At 33.3% G+C, this 19,883-nt stretch overlaps 2 protein-coding genes and 1 pseudogene across 2 annotated transcripts; all 3 read left to right on the top strand.

Annotated features, from left to right (window-relative positions):
• The first annotated feature begins 2,852 nt into the window (after positions 1–2,852).
• On the top strand, positions 2,853–8,775 carry LOC120128341 (annotated as a pseudogene).
• Positions 8,776–12,885: 4,110 nt separating this feature from the next.
• LOC120128275 (molybdate transporter 1-like) lies at positions 12,886–14,371 on the top strand. The gene has a single exon (XM_039145984.1). The coding sequence runs from the start codon at positions 12,931–12,933 to the stop codon at positions 14,281–14,283; it is 1,353 nt and encodes a 450-aa protein (XP_039001915.1). The 5' UTR covers positions 12,886–12,930; the 3' UTR covers positions 14,284–14,371.
• A 2,196-nt stretch (positions 14,372–16,567) lies between these two features.
• Positions 16,568–18,162, top strand: LOC120128274 (UDP-glycosyltransferase 92A1-like). The gene has a single exon (XM_039145983.1). It carries the CDS (start codon positions 16,582–16,584, stop codon positions 18,079–18,081), a length of 1,500 nt encoding a protein of 499 aa, XP_039001914.1. The 5' UTR covers positions 16,568–16,581; the 3' UTR covers positions 18,082–18,162.
• The last annotated feature ends 1,721 nt before the right edge of the window (positions 18,163–19,883 follow it).

Genomic DNA, 19,883 nt, shown 5'->3' with positions numbered 1-19,883 from the left:
TTTATCATACTCATAATCTAATTATATATTTTATTTGAAGTAAAATATAAAAAAGATTATAGCTTTAAAAAATATATTTTATTTATCCATTTTTTGACAGATTATATTTTTATATGAATCGATTTAAAATTTAATTTTTTTATAGAGATAATTTTTTCTATAAAAAATTAAATTATTTTTATATTATATTTAATAAATAAGAAAAACCTTTGCTAATACGGAGACACACGTGCGACCATGTTACTCACGAGTCAAACACGAACAACGACACCGATTTGAAAGGTTAAGGTATAGAAAACAGAACATTCGACCACACGTGTAGTACTGAATTAATGGGTTTTTTTTTAAAAAAAGAAAATATTATTATATTTTGATAGCTAAAACCCTAGTATTTAAATACCACTCCTCCACTCTAAGTTTGCAGTTGTCTTCCCCAGTAAAACATCACCCATTTTCTTTTTATTCAAATTCACTCTATGTAACAATTCGAAAAATTGGAATTTTTTTTAATTTGATTGTGTAAATTGGTGAAAATTTGAGGATTAAATTGAAAGTTTTTTAAATTTGTAACATATTTTAGAGTTGAAGAAAATTCAGGAACCAAACCCTGAATTAACCCAAAAAGTGTCGACAGGCTTTCTCTTTAAAGGAAATGATTTGGTTTCTGCGTGAAAACACAGAAACCAATTCATAAAATCTCCTCCCATACGCCCAACTTCCAACCTCGATTCTGACGCCGTTCGACTTCCGATCGTTTTTTTGAAAACACCATCGTGTTCGTTATCGAGTGAGGAACAATTCCCTTAAATTAATTGAAGTGAAACGCTGCCAAACGCCGGGAATTTCTAGTCAAAGTCTCGATTTTTTTTAGCTCAATCGCCGAGAGAATCTTAAATTCATCGCCGATCGTTGCTATGTTTACGACACCTCTCGCACCATCGTGTTCCTTGTGTCGTTCCGAGTCCGCCGGTGCTATCCTCGGTCTCCGTCGATGGCGGCGCGTGGGGAGGTGAAGCGGTCAAAGTTTCCAATTTGATGAAATCGAGCTCTCCGCCGTTCAAAAATTTGAACCAATCTTTGTAAGTATCTTGAAATCGCTCAAAATAATTTTTAGAAATTTTTCTGTGAATTTTACGCAGCCAGAAGAAACCTCACGCGTCGCCACTGCGCGTGGGGAAGGTTGAAATGACCGGTTTAACCGATTTTTAACCGGTTCCGACTCGACCCATTGACCGACCCGATCCGTTGACCCGACCTGACCCGTTGACCGTGGACCGTTGACCGTTGATCGGGTGATATTTTAGGAATAAATTCGAAATGGGTGCTATTTTGGGAATTAATTCGAAATGGGTGCTATTTTGGGAATTTAATTCAAAAAGTGCTATATTGGGAATTTAATTTGAAAATGTGCTATTTTAAGAATTTAATTTGAAAAAGGTGATATTTTAGTAATTATTAAAAAAAAAAGGCTATGGTTGATATTTTGTTGACCGGCTTTGACCGGTCATTAAACAACCGTTAATCTTTTCCGAGAATACATATCTTGACATTTTTCGACGTCCCGAATCCGTTTTTGGGGTCGGTTTCACAAAATTCAAACCCGAAAGTCTTCGAATCGTCAGTCAAACCCATTGACTTTGATTTTGACCAAGAATTCAAATTTTCGGAAAGTCATACTTTATGTTTTTCGACGTCCTAAATCTGATTCCGAAGTCCGTTTTACCAAATTCTGACCCGAAATTCCTGAATCGAGCTTGTAAACCCAAAAGGCTTAATATTTTAATATTTTGATTATTTAATTGAGATTTGGTTAAGATATTGATTCAATAAAAATATTTTATGAAGGTACTCGTGTTTCACCTGAGCAAGGATCAATTAGATCCGGTGTTGTCCGTTCGTTAGATCAGCCTGAACCGCGTACTACGAGAATTACCCGTAGGTTTCCGTATATTATTTAAATAATATTTAGATTATTTATATTAGGTTTCCAATATGGATTTTTTCAATTCGTAGGATCTAGCGCCGCAGCAGAGCGTGATCGACAAAACCAGTAATAAGCTTCCCTATTTGATTTCTCAGACTGTTACAGGTGTGTTTCATGACAGTGTTATTTTACTGTTTTAAAAATATTGTTTGAATTGTTTTAGATTGGTGATAATTCATAATACTGTTATGACATGATACATGATACGTGATTCCTGAATATTGATTTCCTGATATCTGATTTCTGTATTTCGGTATATGGTTTTTTTTAAAACATGAATTATTCACCAATTTTACTTGAATACATACTTGTTTATTACTGACATTGGGGGGGGAATTGTTGGAGGAAGAATACTTGCAGACTCCTCGACTTTGTACTCAGGGCTTTACTGGACGTGACGGGGTGTATGGTTCTGGGGAACCTACACATTTTGTTCGTGACGGATGGGGTAGTGTTCATATTTTAAATAAAAGAAACATGTTTAATGAAATGATTTTACTGAAATATTTTATTAAAATATTTTTATACACTGTTTGAAGCACACTGGGCTTTTTAGCTCATTCTATAGTTTTTACCCTTTTCAGATAACAGCAGACCGTAAGCTAGCAGATTTGGCATCAGGGGAGATCAACTACTTATTTTGTACGAACATATATCTTTACATGCTTTCCGTTGTATCTGGTGACATGTATTTGCTATCGTTTTGGATATATTTGTATTATTAATATTTTGTTTTGTATTATATCTAATGTATTATAAGTTGTTTAAAAAATTACATCTGAATGGGATATGTGACCACTTAGATTTGGGTCTAACTTACAGACCGGGTCTGGAGGTTACACTCTCATCCTCTGAATCTTAGATTCTCATCTCATTGAACTGAGTTTGAGTGACTAAGATTTAGAGATTTTTGTTTAAATTTTTTTTAGTTTTGTTTTTTTAATATTAGAGAAAAATGGATGTTCCAAGTCTTGTTGTGATTCTTCAAGCTGCACTTAGTCCCAATCCCGCTGAACGCAAAGCTGCTGAAGAAAGCCTCAATAAGGTTTATTTTATTTATTGATTTTTTATTTGATAGTAATTGGATTTGATTATTAGATCAAAAGATTGATTTTTTTTAATTTTGTTTGGTTTTAGTTTCAGTATATGCCTCAGCATCTAGTGAGACTGTTACAGATCGTCATTGATAATAATTGTCCTATGGCGGTTCGTCAAGTTGCTTCTATTCAGTTTAAGAATTTCATTGCTAAGAATTGGGCTCCTCTTGATCCAAGTATAAACTCAATCAATCATATATATATATATATATATATATATATATTGCACATTTTAGGCTTATGTTTATGTTTGTATTCATGAATATGAACTTTGTTCTCTTTAATGAATGTAGATGAGCCACAGAAAATTCTGCAAAGTGATAAAGATGTGGTTCGTGATCATATTCTTGTATTTGTATCTCAAGTTCCTCCTTTGTTGAGGTAATATTGCTTGTTGTCCCTCTTGCTTGTTCGTATAGAATTATTTACTGGTTACATGGTAGGGTGTGTAGTTTACATGCATTTGTTGCTTTCTGCATCATATCGGTTTTATTGCAGGGTGCAATTGGGTGAGTGTCTCAAGACCATTATCCATGCGGATTATCCGGAGCAGTGGCCACTGCTTCTGGATTGGGTGAAGCATAACCTACAGGAACAGCAGGTTTATGGGGCTTTGTTTGTGTTGCAGATACTTGCTAGAAAACATGAGTACGTGTACACAATTTTTTTCTTTTTTTTTGTTTCAAAAATTCTCACTTTTTGTTTTCAGTTTGTGCTTTTGATATTTTTCAGAATGTAAATTGCTCAACGAAGGTGATGCGAGTTGTGTGCTTAATTCAATTAAAATTATTCGATGGCCTTAATGCTCGAGTGGAATATTTGCTAGGATGGACCTTTTTCCATTCGAAAGTGTTATAAGGCTTTATTTAGAATAGCAAACCTTTGTTTCTCTTAACTCAGTTTTTGTTTGATTTTTGAAAACTAATGTCATCATTTTATTTATCATTCTAGGTTTAAGTCGGACGAGGAGAGAACTCCAGTTCACCACATTGTTGAGGAGACATTTCCTCAGATTCTAAATATATTCAACAGACTTGTCCAGATTGAAAAACCAGCAGTGGAAGTAGCGGATTTGATAAAGCTTATTTGTAAAATTTTCTGGTCATCTATCTATGTAAGTTATCAAATTGGTTTATCGTTCTTCTTCAGTGTTTTATGCCCACTGTAATTAGTTTCAAGTGATTTGTTTTTATGATTAACATGCCGTCTTTGGGATATTGTTTGCACTTTTCAGTTGGAGATCCCTAAGCAGTTACTTGATCCTAATGCCTTCAGTGCTTGGATGATGCTTTTCTTAAATGTTTTGGAGAGGTCTGTACCACTGGAAGGCCAACCTTTGGATCCTGAGCTCAGCAAATCATGGGGGTGGTGGAAGGTGAAAAAATGGATTGTTCATATTTTGAATAGGCTATATACTAGGTAAACTTGAAAATTCGAACATGGTTTGGAGTAATTTGTTGTAGTCTTTGAGTTTCCAAGCTAATTTGTGATTTTGGTGGCTTTTTCATAGGTTTGGGGATTTAAAGCTTAGTGATCCAGAAAACAGGGCTTTTGCCCAAATGTTTCAAAAGAACTATGCTGGAAAGATTTTGGAATGCCACTTGAACTTATTGGGTGTTATTCGTGTTGGTGGCTATCTCCCAGACAGAGTTACCAACCTCATTCTTCAATATCTAAGCAACAGGTTTGCGATGTGTTTATGCACGAATCATGTCAGTAACTGGTGCTTTTGATTTTCTTTGGTCAGTTTAAGAAGTTTAGTGAGAGCCGGCATTGCCATTTCCTTTGGGATAACTAGACCATCCACTTTTTCAAGGCTAAAAGTTAGCTGCATTCAACTGAAAGATTAGGGATAACTAGACCATCCACTTTTTCAAGGCTAAAAGTTAGCTGCATTCAACTGAAAGATTAGGATTTGTTTTGAATGTTTTCTTTCCATTGCGTGCCTGTTACTTTGTATCTGTTGCTGATTGGGAAATTTGCTGAGGTTTCTGCTACCTGGGAAGTGCTAATTATATCGTATTAACTTAAAAATTTAATACAAAAAAGCAATGATTTTTTTCTGTTGCAGTGCTAATTAGAATAATTTCTTTATGTGTAATGTTTAACTTCTGTTTTTTTTCTCTCTTTTTTTTTTGTAAACAAACAAAGCTCATCCCTACTTCGCCATATATTTATGGTAGCAGGGTTCTTTTATTACATCACACAACCAATATGAAATTTCTGTGTTCTGCATCGCCTGTGTTTTCATATTGCAATTGTTTTTAGTTTATAAATATTCAAATGGATTTTTGACTGAATTAACATTCATTTATATGCAGCATATAAAAAATAGCATGTATACTTTATTGCAACCACAGCTTGACGTTCTTTTTGAGATTGTCTTCCCACTTATGTTTTAGACTTTTTTTAAAATTGTACAATTCTTGATGAAAGAGCATCTTGTGACATTAGCCTGTGCAATTTGGTTATAGAATTGCATCAGAGTAACCATGGCAAATGTAGTTAGATATTGAATGTGTTTGTGTATAATTGGTTATGTTCTAAGTAAACCAAGCTTTGTTAGAACTTGTTAAAAAAGAACCCAGATTTATTGTGCTGAAGAAAATGTAAAAGTGATTTTATAAATTACATTATCAAATGGTTCATTGGATCGGCTATTGCATTTCATACATGCAAAAGTTGACTTGTATGAGATGGTATTTGGTCTATATCATTTTATGGGTTCGTTACATCAGACTTCTTTTTGTATACTTCCGGAGAGGTTTTTGAAGAAGTCTTGGAGATTGTTTCATATATGACCTTCTTTTCTCCGACTATTTCGTTGGATATGTGGAGCCTTTGGCTTTTGATGATTGAAGCATTAGCCGATTGGGCTATAGACTTCTTTCCAAGTATGATTTGATTTGACTTTCTTTTTGCCTTAGTTCCTTCATTATTTTATTATTATCTGAATGTTTTAGAATTTATTAACTTGGCTCTATATATTAACACTTTTAAGTGTTTTCTTCTTATCTATATTGGCTGAAATTCATCACGGCCTACATCATTGTGAACTACATAGTAATCCTATTTGCTTCTTGAAAAGCTTTCATAACCTACCGATCTGGAACTTCTGTTTTTTGCATGTTTGCCTAAGGTCCACATTGCCAAATAAATTAATTGTGTTTGTTAACTTGTATGGTAAAACATATAATGTTCTTACAAATCATGAAGAGTTGACATGCTGACTTGAAACAATCCTTACTGATTCATGGTTTTTTTAACTGTTAAATTGCAAAGACAACACCGCTAAATTTAATATCAGATTGCCACTGCAATGTAGACATCCAGATTTGTTTATAATAAAATATGGATAATTCGTTTATGTTTGTTCTAGTAGGTTCATATGATTATGTTTACATTATAATAACGAAAATGGGAAGTCTCATACTCTCTTTGTCATTTAATTTCAATTTATCATTATTTGTTTTCTTTTATCTTTATATTTTTGTTGTTTAAATTGTAGCTGTTTTCATGCAGATATTTTGGTTCCTTTGGACAACTATGTATCCAGGGGTACTGCACATTTTCTTACTTGCAAGGAGCCGGACTACCAGCAAAGTCTTTGGAATATGATTTCATCTGTGAGTTCATTTTTAGTTATAAAAAGTTGCCTGTAGATGGAAAACTTTCAAGGGATAAGGAGATGAAGTACATTTTCTTCAGTCTTTTTATCTTGTTGCAAATTTCTGTCGTACCTATATGTCAATCTCTTTTGTTTATAATGCCTATATCATTTACTTTTTCTTTTGCAGGTTATGGCAGATAAAAATTTAGAGGACAGTGATATTGAACCAGCCCCCAAGCTGATTGAAGTAGTGATTCAAAACTGTAGAGGGCATGTGGATCATTGGGTTGAGCCATATTTAAGAATCACACTCGATCGATTGAATCGAACAGAGAAATCACGGTTGAAATGTCTTCTTATAAAAGTGGTAAAGTGTCAAGATATAGCTGTATTCTTTTGCAACATCTTGTCATATTTCATATCATGTGACTCATGTCTTATATATATTACACATTTTGCTTGTTGTTTTTCTTCTGTCAGAAATGCTTTTGTATTCCTGGAAACGTTTTTTGTCTACGATTCCCTAACACAATATTGATTTTCTTTAACCAGATTGCTATCGCAATATATTACAATGCTGTTTTGACACTCAGCATATTGAATAAGTTCGCTGTTACAACGGAAGTGTTCAACCTTTGGTTCCAGCTGTTGCAACAAGTTCGAAAGAGTGGTGTACGGGCTAATTTTAAGCGGTAGGTAGTTTTGTATTTGCTTTGATCATTTTCCTTATCAGTCCGTGCAAGACTTGAGTATAATATCATTAGTTTTACAATGAAGCTCCCACTTCAGGTATTGTCTGGCTATAGTTAACAAGTTATCTGGCTTATACAGGGAACATGATAAGAAAGTCTGCTGCTTGGGTCTTACATCACTTCTTGCACTTCCTGGTGAACAGATACCTGGGGAGGCTCTTGGGCGTGTTTTCAGGGAAGCCCTTGATCTCCTAGTTGCGTAAGGATCAAGTTGCAGGTATCGAGTTCTTTCTCGTTCTCGTATTTGTTTGGGGGGGGTGCTGTCTTTTTGAGATTGTATCCTTCCATCATTCTCTGTTATTAATTCCCTTTGTTATTTGTGCATGCAGAAGCTGCAAATGACATGGATGGTTTCCAGACTGCTGATGATGAGGATGGTTCTGACAAGGAAATGGGAGTCGATGCAGAGGATGAAGATGAAGCTGATAGCCTCAGGCTTCAAAAATTAGCTGCCCAGGTATGCATGATTTTGATCCTTAAAGTTGTATACTCCATTCTATCATAAATATCACAGTTAAAAGTTGCAAGTCCTGAAAATATGCCCATGGGGAAATGTATGGTATCATGTGGATGGGATGGAGGATTCTCGGAATGTTGGTACCAATGACTTGCTTGGAAAGGACTGTTAGAATGACAAACTTTGAAAGTTAATATTAATCCTGTGATGGGACTTCTTTAATGAGCTTGTATCTTAGCACATATCCATGTATGTACTATTAGAATATACTTTCTTTCAGGAATGGGTCTCTGCCTGGACTTTGCAATCCTTTATCTCACTCCACCTGACCATGTTTTCTTTGTAGGCTAAAGCTTTCCGTGGAAATGATGAGGACGATGACGAATATGACTCTGATGATGACTTTAGTGATGATGAAGAGATGCAGTCACCAATTGATGATGTTGACCCTTTTCTTTTCTTTGTAGATATTGTCAAGGGTAAATGGTTAAACTGCCTCTAATCTTGTTTTCATGCATCTTCTGTTTTCGTCAAAATTTCCACAGCATTGTTTGAGATGAGGGCTTTTTCTTCTTTCCCTTAGCTTTGCAAGCATCAGATCCTATGAAGTTTCAGAACCTCATGCAGACTCTGGATCTCCATTATCAAGCTCTTGCAAATGGTGTTGCTCAGCATGCTGAACTGAGGAGAGGTGAGATTGAAAAGGAGAAGATGGAGAAGGCTTCTGCCGCAGCTGCTCCATCATGAGTTCGGTTCTGGATTGAATTTTTGGTTTTGTGCTTTGAGTACATTGATAATTTCTGTTCATTTAGAAATGGTTCTATGAAACCATGATTAGTTTTCCAGTCCATTCAAGTCATTCATCGGTCCATACAGTCCTGAAGTTATTAGGTTCATATGCTTGGAATTTTCTGTACAAAAAGTACTCTTTCATCCGCATAGGGAACTCCAAGTTTGCCACTTTATCAGGTTGTGATTTTGGTTAGTCTGGTGAGTCGGGCTATTCTTTGACAGAAGATGCCCCCCTCTCCACTAGTTTGTGTTGTTTTCTTAGTCCTTCCATTTCCATTTTTTTCATCTTGCCATCTTTTCGGAAATTCTCCCCAATTGGTTGTTTTCGGAATGCTGGTCTTCTACCTCTTTAGGAACATTATTTTGTTCGGGTTATGGAGATTTTTTAGAGGGTAATTTTGGTTGCTGATTTGTAAGAATGTGACATACACGTTTATTCTTTAAATAATGTGATTAATGGGGAAGAAATAAATCTTGGGATGATTGTCGGATACGATCTTCCCTGGATAATTTGTGCATTGTGTACTTATTTCACTGTGTATCCCTCTGTTTATATGGGAGTGGAGTACCTATGCTGCCTGTATGCTACAGTGTTCCCCTTTGTTGTTCGGATTCCTCATTTTTAATGTTTGACACTCTCCGACAAGACCCCAATCTCGGAATCCACTTGTTTGAGCTTCCATTCAACAGTTTAGACCACGGGTTGCCACTCGACACAGAGAACACCAAGAGCTTAACGTTGGATTGCATTGTTAAATTTGTTTGTGTTATTTCGGATGTGTTCTTCGGGTGGGGTGCTGATGTTGCGAATAGTGTAGGAACTGTAAACATCACATTTTTGACCTGTGGTGCTTATGAGATCGTGGCTTATGTTTCGTTGTGGTTTAATACTTCGCATTGAAAGATGGATTACAATGATTTAATGTACCTGGATTCCCAGAAAGATGCAAATTTCATGTTTCTCAACTGCATGCTGAGAAAATACAGCAAGTTCCCTGTTTGGGCAATTGGGCCTCTTTTGCCTAAACCATTGGAAGATGTTGATGGAGATCGTAGGGTGGGCGATGGTGGCGGACCACACTTATAATTTGAAGATGGAGGAAAGGGGCGTTGCCGTAGAGTTGACAAGAATGATGCATTTCGAGTGAAGAGGTTAGGTGTGCTATAGAAACGGTGATGGGAAAGATGAAGTAAACCAAAATGGTGTTCCATTAAAGCATTATTTTGTTTCTGCTATTAAAACTAGGGATGTCGAAATATCTGTCGACCTAAAATAATCCGTTGACTCATCAATTCAATTAAAAATTATCAGAAGGAAAATATTTAAATTTACGGACTGAATATCCGATCTGTTATTTTTGTGGGTTTGCAGGTTGGACTTTTATTATAATTTTTTTTAATCGGATATCTGACTACTTGATTATTTTATTATTATTTTAGATTAGATTTTCCATTCTTAATTTTTAAATTATTTTATCATAATATTCAGAATCTTTAATTTTTCAAATTATTTTCCGTAACAAACTAAATTATTTTTCTAATCTCGTAACATTCTAGTTTTAGTTGTGTTTTTCAATTTTCTTTTTGGATTTTTAAGTTTTATCTTTCTAAATTATATTTTTTTTGAATTTTTAAATTATGTACTTAGATTATGTATTATACATTTTTAAATGTTAAGTTTTATATTTTTTTCATGTATTTTTAAATAATATAATTTAAAAAAATTAATGAATAAATATGAAATAAATACTTGTGATTTGAAAATGTAAGTACTTAAAATTTGTGGGTACCTGATTATTATAAGTCAGGACATGGCTAAAGGTTTTTAATACTCGAAAATCTTGGATACTCAATATTAGGGGTGTTCAAATTTTTGAATTAATTCGGTTAATTCGGTCGGTCACCGAATTAGTTTGATCGGTTAACAGTTAAGAAAATTTTTAGAATTCGGTTTAGGGTTAATTCGGTTCGAAATCGGTTAATTAACCGAAATTAAATTTTAAATATATTATATATAACATATGTGTTCAACCCAAACCATTTAAAATCCAATTAATAATTTAAGATCCAATAATTTTTAAACCTAAATAAATATTAATTAATTAAAAAATTTATATAAAATTTATATTTTATAATTATATATTATTTAAATTAATTGTAAACTGTTTTTTTTTGAATTAAAAAATATTAAATATATTATATATAACATATGAGCTCAGCCAAAACCATTTAAAACCTAATTAATAATTTAAGATCCAATAACTTTTAAACCTAAATCAATATTAATTAATTAAAAAATTTATATAAAATTTTTATTTTATAATTATATATTATTTAAATTAATTATAAACTGTTTTTTTAATTAAAAAATATTTAATTTTTATATAAATTAGAAAATTTTAAAAAAATTTGGTTAATTCTAAAATTAACCGAATTAACCGAAATTTATTCGGTTCGGTTAATATTTCCGAAAAAAAGTTCGATTCGAATAACGGTTAAAGAAAAAAAAATTCAATTAACTCGATTAATGGTAATTCGGTTCGGTCGACCACCGAATTAACCGAATGAACAGCCCTACTCAATATTTCAAATATCTAAAGTAGGAGAATTCAAACATGAATACCTTTAATTAAAACAAGGAAACAAAATCAATATGGACCCCTCATTCTTAGGGTGCTTACGAATGATAAAATTTTTATTTGTGAATAATAATTATTCGAGTTTAAGGTCCATAGTTTGGAGTTCAATCCTTCCTTGAACCACATTGGACTTAAGTTATTCATTGTGGTGTGCGGGTTGTAAAGTAAATTTGAAAGGGGAAAAGTGGTTGTTTTGATGATCGAATCATGACTATAAAACAGATTCAACCACGTCTTGAAAGACGCATAAATTCCACCTCAATTGCCTAAACACCTCTCAATGTTATTCCCTTTTACAAACAATATATTTTCTTCCAACTTTATTAAAATAAAAAAATATAACTAACGAATATTAAAAATATTTGAGTTACTATACGAACTAAGTGACCTCAACAGTTAAAGAATTTTTGTTAATTTTTGAGATTTTGAATTTGAACACCCGTATGCGAGGGTGTATGAGCATTCAATATTGAGAATTTTTGAACATATATTATCTTGTATTTATCTCATATTAAAAAAAATTAAGTTTGGTTTGGATTACGAGTATAAATCGAGTTCAATTTGAATATTTTTGAATAATTGAAATTAAAAAATCAAAACGATGTTTTGTTGTTTAACTAATTAATTTGATTATTTTGTGATTTGATCCTGATTTACTTGTTTCATCAATCCCTCCATTATTTTAAGTTAATTTTGATCAAATTTGAACCACATGTTTCTAATTAGAGCAGAATCTCTATTTAACTTCGATTTTTATTTTTTAAAGAATAAATATTTTCTTTTTAAAATTTAGTCTTTCAACTTTGTGTTTTATTTAATTTGATCTTCCAATTATAATTCTTTACAAATTTTGTCTTCCTATCAATTCAATGAATTCTTTTTATACTCTTATCAATATTTTATCGACAAAATTTAGATAAACTCACGTATACTTACCTATTAAACTCTTTGAATTTAAATTATCTAAAGAAAATACATCATCTTTTTTTATCAATAAAACTACTCTTTCTAGTTGACCTCGATTATTAAATTAATTAATGATGTTGTTTAAGATTAAATCTATTTGTAATATTAAAGTTGACTTTCGGAATATATTGTTATTCTTCATTATTTAAAATTTTTGGGTCACGTCACATGAACTTGGTCCGGTACTAACTAAGGTCACTATTTTAGATGCTCATCACATATTTGGCCTCTCGTGAACCTAAAGGACAGTAAAAGTTAGGGTAAAATATATTAGAGGCTACTGAACTATATTTGAACAATTATTTTGATTATTTGAACTTTAGAAAGTTATAAATGATATTAACATTTATCGAATTGTTATAAAAAGTTTATTGAACTTTGTCAAACTGTTATAAAATTATCACTAGTTTTATCAAACTTTCACATTTGTTACAATGTCGCATTGGTCATTTTATGATGATTCGATAGAGTTGATTATTTTATAACGTTTGAAAGTTTTATGAGCAAAACGATCATTTGAGTATAATTAGGTGAGATTATGATGTATTTTACCCAAAAAGTCACCACCCTCTGCAAGCTATAAAGCCCTAACATTCCTTTCTCATTCTGTAATCACTGCTGCATTTCATTGCCATGGAGTCTCAAAGCCCCCAAACCACTGAAAACAACCCCACCATGGCTCATAAACTGAAGAGAAACTTAACTTTCCGGTCCAAATGGGCAGAATTGAATGGTGCTATGGGAGATTTGGGCACATACACTCCCATTGTGTTGGCCTTGACACTCGCCAAGGACCTTAACTTAGGCACCACATTGATTTTCACAGGTGCCTACAACATCGTCACCGGCGCCATATACGGTGTTCCGATGCCTGTCCAGCCAATGAAGTCAATCGCGGCGGCGGCTATATCGGATTCGGGTTTTAATATCCCTGAAATCATGGCGGCCGGGATTTGCACGGGTGGGATCTTGTTGGTTTTGGGTGCTACGGGGTTGATGCAGCTGGTGTATAAGTTGATACCATTGTCTGTTGTTAGGGGAATTCAGTTGGCACAAGGGTTGTCATTTGCTATGAGTGCAGTTAAGTACATTAGAAAAGTTCAGGATTTTTCGAAATCGAAATCGATTGGGAACAGGCATTGGTTGGGGTTGGATGGATTGGTTCTGGCAATCGTTTGTGCTTGTTTCATAATTGTTGTCAACGGTGCCGGTGAGGAACGAAACGAGACAGAGACCGATGTCGTCGACGAAGAAACAAATTCAAAAACCAAAAGAATCAGGAGGATCATGGCTAATATTCCTTCAGCTTTCATCATTTTCATGTTGGGAGTAGTCTTGGCATTTATACGAAGGCCTGCAGTGGTAAAACACATCAAATTCGGACCGTCATCGATTGACGTCGTGCAAATAACAGGGCATGCATGGAAGGAAGGATTCATCAAGGAAACCGTCCCACAACTGCCTTTATCAATACTCAATTCGGTGATCGCGGTATGCAAATTGTCGTCTGACCTTTTTCCAGGAAAGGAATTCTCGGCTACTTCGGTCTCGATAACGGTCGGGCTAATGAACTTGTTGGGGTGCTGGTTTGGTGCCATGCCGTCGTGCTGCCATGGTGCAGGTGGACTAGCCGGACAGTACAAGTTCGGAGGCAGGAGTGGCGGGTGTGTGGCGATCCTTGGCGCAGCGAAAATGGTGTTGGGCTTGGTTTTGGGAACTTCTTTAGTGGTGATCTTGCACCAATTTCCCGTTGGACTCTTGGGTGTTCTGCTTTTATTTGCAGGGATTGAGCTAGCAATGACCTGCAGAGATATGAACTCGAAGGGGGAAGCTTTCGTAATGTTGATATGCACGGCGGTTTCGCTCGTTGGCTCGAGTGCAGCACTCGGGTTCCTTTCCGGAATCGTGGTGCATTTGATTCTTAAACTAAGGGACTTTGGCCGAGATCGATCATGTTCTACGATTAATATTCGTGCAACTCCATAGGAACACCATGCTTTTCAGCTATTCTTTGAATAACCAAAGAAATGTACGTTATTTCAGTGAATCTTGTTCATATGTATTCATTTAAAATTATGTGTCTGATGTTGAAAATAATTGTCAATTTAGGTGGCAGCAGCCGGCTGCTATTTTGGTTCAAATTAGGTTGTTAAAATGGTTGAAAATTAGCAAGGTCAAATTACAAATTTTAGTCATTAAACTTTAGTGTATTTACAAGATTAAGTCCTTAAGATTTAACTATAAATACCCTATCCCATTTGGTTTCAAAACCATCCTAAATCATTCTAGCTTTCTTCCAATACTAGAGAGAATTTAGAGAGTTTCTTAAGAGTTGTTTTCTTCTTTTTATCAAGAGAGAATTATTATTGTTTTCTCCTTGGTAGATCGAGAGAAGTTGTAATTCCTATTTTATCATAGTGAAATTCTTCTACCGTTGCCCGTGGTTTTTACCCTATTTTATTTAGGGGTTTTTCACGTAAATTTTGTGTCTCTTTTTATCTTCATTTTTATTTTCTCAAATTATCAGTTACGATTTTACTCTATCCGATAGCCGTCTTCCGCAACATCTGTATTCACTAGTTTGAATACTAAATAAAGATTTAGACCTGCAAACAATTTTAAGCTGTAATGTTTATTCATAAATTATTCATAATCTGATTAATATTAGTGGTTTTTTCCCTATCCTATAAAAAGTCTTAGAAAATATCTTTTAAAAAAAGAAGGAGAAAATAGATCTGAAAATCATGTAATGTACAAAACATTTATCGTGATTTATCTTCTGACATCGTAACACCGTACAATGACCCAATTAAGAACATAATAATGCCAATGTCGCTTGGAAATTCCTTTTAAGGGATTTGTCATGGGTTTAAATTCCCTAAACATCCTTTGTTCTCAATTGTTGTGCCATTAACGGAGATAAGATCAAATGTTGAGGGAGAAAAATTATTTTATATCAAAATAATAAAAATATATTAAATATTTAAATTTAAAAAATTGGAAGGGACAAACATCTTTTGAGATTAATATTTAAATTAAAACGGAACCAAAATACCATTATACCAAAATTTTGAGAGAGCAACAATCTTTCTTAATCGCTATATAATTTCATCTTTGCAAGTGCTTCTCCATGCTCTTGAATCATGTCATCAACATCGCTAAAACTTTTAGTTGAATCATAATATTCTATTTTTATGTTAGGAGATAAATCATGATAAGCATTTTACGATCATGTCGATCTCTTTTATAATATTCTCTAATATCCATTATAGAATAAAAGATAAAATTATATACATCTCACAATATTATCGTAATAGAAATACTAAATCTAATTATTAGGAGATTTTGAACGACAATATAATCAGTAAATCTTTCAATAATAATTAAATACTAGCATGAGATCATCGCTTCATTGGGATTTCTCAAAATTTATTAATTAATATAAAACTAATTTTAAATTAGATTTTATCAAACACTAATTATTTATTTAAAAGAATTTTTAGTAATATATTTTATATTATTAGTATGGATACTTAATCATTTGAGAACGAATATAAAATTCAGAAAATTATATTAAATTTTAAGAATTTAAAATTAGATTATTAATCCATCCGAAAATTTTATTAAAGATGCAATCGTCTTCGACATCTCCTTAATCCATCCGATTGAATATACACATCTTTATCTCTTATGAAGACTGCGGAGCCTTCAACGTCCACGTTAACCCCTTTCATACCACTGGCATACCTGTCCATCTTCTATTTACAACTTCTTTATTGATATTTTTATAGCAATTCACTAATTACATTTCTCTCTTTAGTTGAGTTCTTCAAGTGTATATATATATTGATAGTTTACATGATTATAAAATAATATCTATTTAGAACTTTCATAATCAATTGATAATATAAACGCATACTCAAACTCAAGATCTTTGATAAGAATAACATTTTCCTTTACCACTTAAATCACTTGATGTATTCATTCTTAAAGTATATATTGTATTAATTAACTTCCACTAACGTTAAATATAATCAAATAGGATATGAAATATACTTAAATAAGGGCGGAATCTCATGAAAATTAGTGGTGAATATAGATGAATCAAAAGAGTTGGTGGGAACAACTGTTCTCCTAAAAATTTTAAGTTATTATATAATTAATTTTTTAATTTTTATTGATAATATACTTTTAAACTCTAAATTTTTATAAAATATTTATGTTAAAATATTATAAATTCCTTCGTCTTAACCTAAAATTATGTGGTTCGTCCTGAAGAGAAGTATGGATCCCAATGATGAACAGAAGATTGACATTGTAATGCTCCCATTCATGGCCCACGGCCATCTTATCCCATTTCTAGCTTTGGCAAACCAAATCCACCATCTCACAGGCTTCAACATCGCCATTGCCAATACCCCTCTCAACATTCATTATCTCCACCAACAAAACTCTCCGCCATGGATCCACTTACTCGAGCTTCCATTCAACGGTGCAGACCACGGCTTGCCACCCGGCACGGAGCACACCGAGAACTTGTCGTTGAACCAAATCGGTAAACTCATAATTTCATCCGCTTCACTCAAAACCCCACTCCATGACTTGTTGTTAGGTATCATCAAAAAACAAGGGAAGCCCCCTCTTTGTATCATATCGGATTTTCTCCTCGGATGGGCAGTCGACGTTGCGGACGCTACCAACACCGTGAACATCGTTTTTGCAACAGGTGGTGCTTATGGTACTTTGGCTTACGTTTCCTTCTGGTTGAATCTCCCGCATCGGAAAACAGATGATGAAGAGTTTAATTTACCTGGATTCCCTCAAAGATGTAAGTTTCATGTTACTCAGCTGCATGGATTAATGAGGAAAGCTGATGGGAACGATCCATTGTCCATGTGTATGCAGCCACGGTTGTCATGTTGTTTGCAGTCTTTTGGGTGGCTTTGTTACACAGTTGAAGAGATTGAGCCATTTGGACTTGATTTACTGAGGAAATACACCAATTCTCCAGTTTGGCCAATTGGTCCACTTTTGCCAAAACAATTGCTAAACAATTTGCAGTCATCTTCAACAGTACAACGTGTAAGAAAATCTCCTAGAATTTCACCTGAGAAATGTGTTCAATGGCTTGACATGCATGGTCGTGATTCAGTTCTCTACATTTCATTTGGCTCTCAAAACACTATTAGTGCATCAAATATGATGGATCTGGCAATTGGGTTGGAAAACAGTGGGAAACCATTCATTTGGGTGATTAGGCCTCCACTCGGACACGACCCGAAAGCCGAATTCGAATCAGAATGGTTACCACAAGGGTTCGAAGATCGAATGAATCGGAATAACCGAGGGTTGTTGGTGAAAAACTGGGCACCGCAATTGGAGATATTGTCGCATGAATCGACCGGGACGTTTTTAAGCCATTGCGGGTGGAATTCGACGATGGAAAGCTTGAGCCAAGGGGTGAAGATCATAGGATGGCCGATTGCAGCGGAGCAGGGGTATAATTCGAAGATGTTGGTGGAGGAAATGGGTGTGGCGGTGGAGTTGACGAGAGGGGTTCAGAATTCTATTTCGAGTAAACATGTTAAGGAAGTGATAGAAATGGTGATGGAGAAGGAAGGGAAAGGAGGGGATATGAAGAGAAAAGCTGAAGAAATTGCACAACATATAAGGGCAGCTGTGAAAGATGAAGGAAACGAGAAAGGATCTTCCATTAAAGCATTGGATGATTTTGTTTCAGCCATTACAGCAACGAAACAAGATCGATCTGTTGTTTCAGCCTGAATTTAATTATGAAAAGTAATTGTAATTTCATCTTATCCATTAATAAAGTTGTGTTAGGATTTTTATCAGGTTGAGATCATATGAACCGTATTAATTCCATTCCAAAAAGTTCGATTTGCTTGGTAAAAGAGAAGAAACGGAGAGGATTTGTTGTGGATGCGAATGTACGAGGCCCAACCCATCATTTATCTTGATTAGGGTGCGAGACAAAGTCCCACGCTACAAATTTTGTTGTATATCTGTCCCCTACATGATTATGTTATAATTCGTATTAAAAAAGATTCATTTTGTTGTATATAGTCCTTTAAATAAATATTAGAGACTATGATTTTTTATGCAAACCTTGATATTTTTATTTCCAGTTTATTTTATTTTTGTTGTTGTCTTCTTGATTATCGTAATATTGTAGAACTAAACATTCTATTTTAATGACATCAATTATAAAAAATAAACTTAATCGTAATTTCATGTATATCAATTTGTAATTTTATGAAGTAAATGCAGATCTATAATATATTTTTCCCAATAAATTCCTTTTTGAATTTTTCTTCAAATAAAATGAAATAAAATTATAGTAGTAGATCTTGACATTCAAGTTGTAAAAAAATTCTAAAAATTGAACAAATCAATAATAATTTACCTTTATTTATGAAATAAAATATGAACTTTAAAGTATTTAAAATACGAGGTGAGATTTTTAAAGAAATTATTTTTCGTCAATTCAAAAATTCAGAATATAACAAATTTTAGTTTCTTCAAATGCAAATTTTATTATTATTAGTTTTGAAGGTTCTACCTGTATGAGAAATCAATATTTGTGAATTTTATTCACGACAATTTAAGTGGTATATATAATTTATATCATAAAAATAATAACCTAATTTAATTTATAAAAATATGTTAATATAAAATTTTAATAATTTTAAGAAAATAAAATATATTTAAAATTATCTTGTGAGAACCAAACAATTTTCTAGAAAAGATTAAAGGGGCCTCATAATAAATTTGATGAGGCCATTGACTCATGTGGTGTCCATCTAATTCCAACCACATTGATATGAAGCATTATGACAAGAAAGCTTACAAGGAGACGTCTTTCTTTACATGGAATTTGAAAGTGACAACTCCATCAATAATAAATACATTCTCTACAGAAACCAACGACCACAAAACACCATCATCAATAACTAGTGGCCCTTAGATATAAACATAGTTTGAGAGGGTGTTTTGTGATTGTCTCTTTAATTTATTTTAATTTTTTATTGTTTATCTATTTTTAAATCTTGTAAAATTTTATAATTTCATATTTTTAAGTCTTTAATATAACCTCCTATTAGTTTACACTTTTTTTTTTAAAAATTCATTCGTTCATCTCTGTTGACACCTCTTTATACATGTTCAATTTCTCCATATAAGACTTTTGGGTAAGGGTTTATCTCCCCTTAAGTTGATGAAATGAGAAAGCAAGTTCAAAAAGTAGGGGTGATTATTCGATTGAAAGAATGTAGAGAAATTTTGAATTAGTTGAGTTAGAAAAATACTGTGTTAGTTGAGTTTATGAGTGTCCTTTTATCATTCTAACTTTATTTAAAAAAATTCAAGTCTAATCGAATCAATGACATCAAATACATTTGTTTGAGTTTATGTTCAAATTTAAATGTAATTATTTATAGGGTAAATTACGTATTTGGTACCTAAATTATCAATTTTGATATATTTTTAATACCTAAACTTTCATTTTTTTTCAAAACCATACCTAACGTTTTCTTTTTGTTTCATTTTAGTACTCCGCCGTTAAAAAC

Source organism: Hibiscus syriacus, unplaced genomic scaffold (genome assembly GCF_006381635.1).
Source record: "Hibiscus syriacus cultivar Baekdansim isolate YM2019G1 unplaced genomic scaffold, ASM638163v2 tig00110478_pilon, whole genome shotgun sequence".
Taxonomy (NCBI): Eukaryota; Viridiplantae; Streptophyta; class Magnoliopsida; order Malvales; family Malvaceae; genus Hibiscus; species Hibiscus syriacus.
The sequence above is the reverse complement of the archived record's forward strand: the minus strand, read 5'-3'. Positions and strand labels throughout refer to the sequence as shown.

Excerpts from the sequence above, each read along its gene's own strand:
- LOC120128275 (XM_039145984.1), top strand. The coding sequence starts at position 12,931 with ATGGAGTCTCAAAGCCCCCAAACCACTGAAAACAACCCCACCATGGCT.
- LOC120128274 (XM_039145983.1), top strand. The coding sequence starts at position 16,582 with ATGGATCCCAATGATGAACAGAAGATTGACATTGTAATGCTCCCATTC.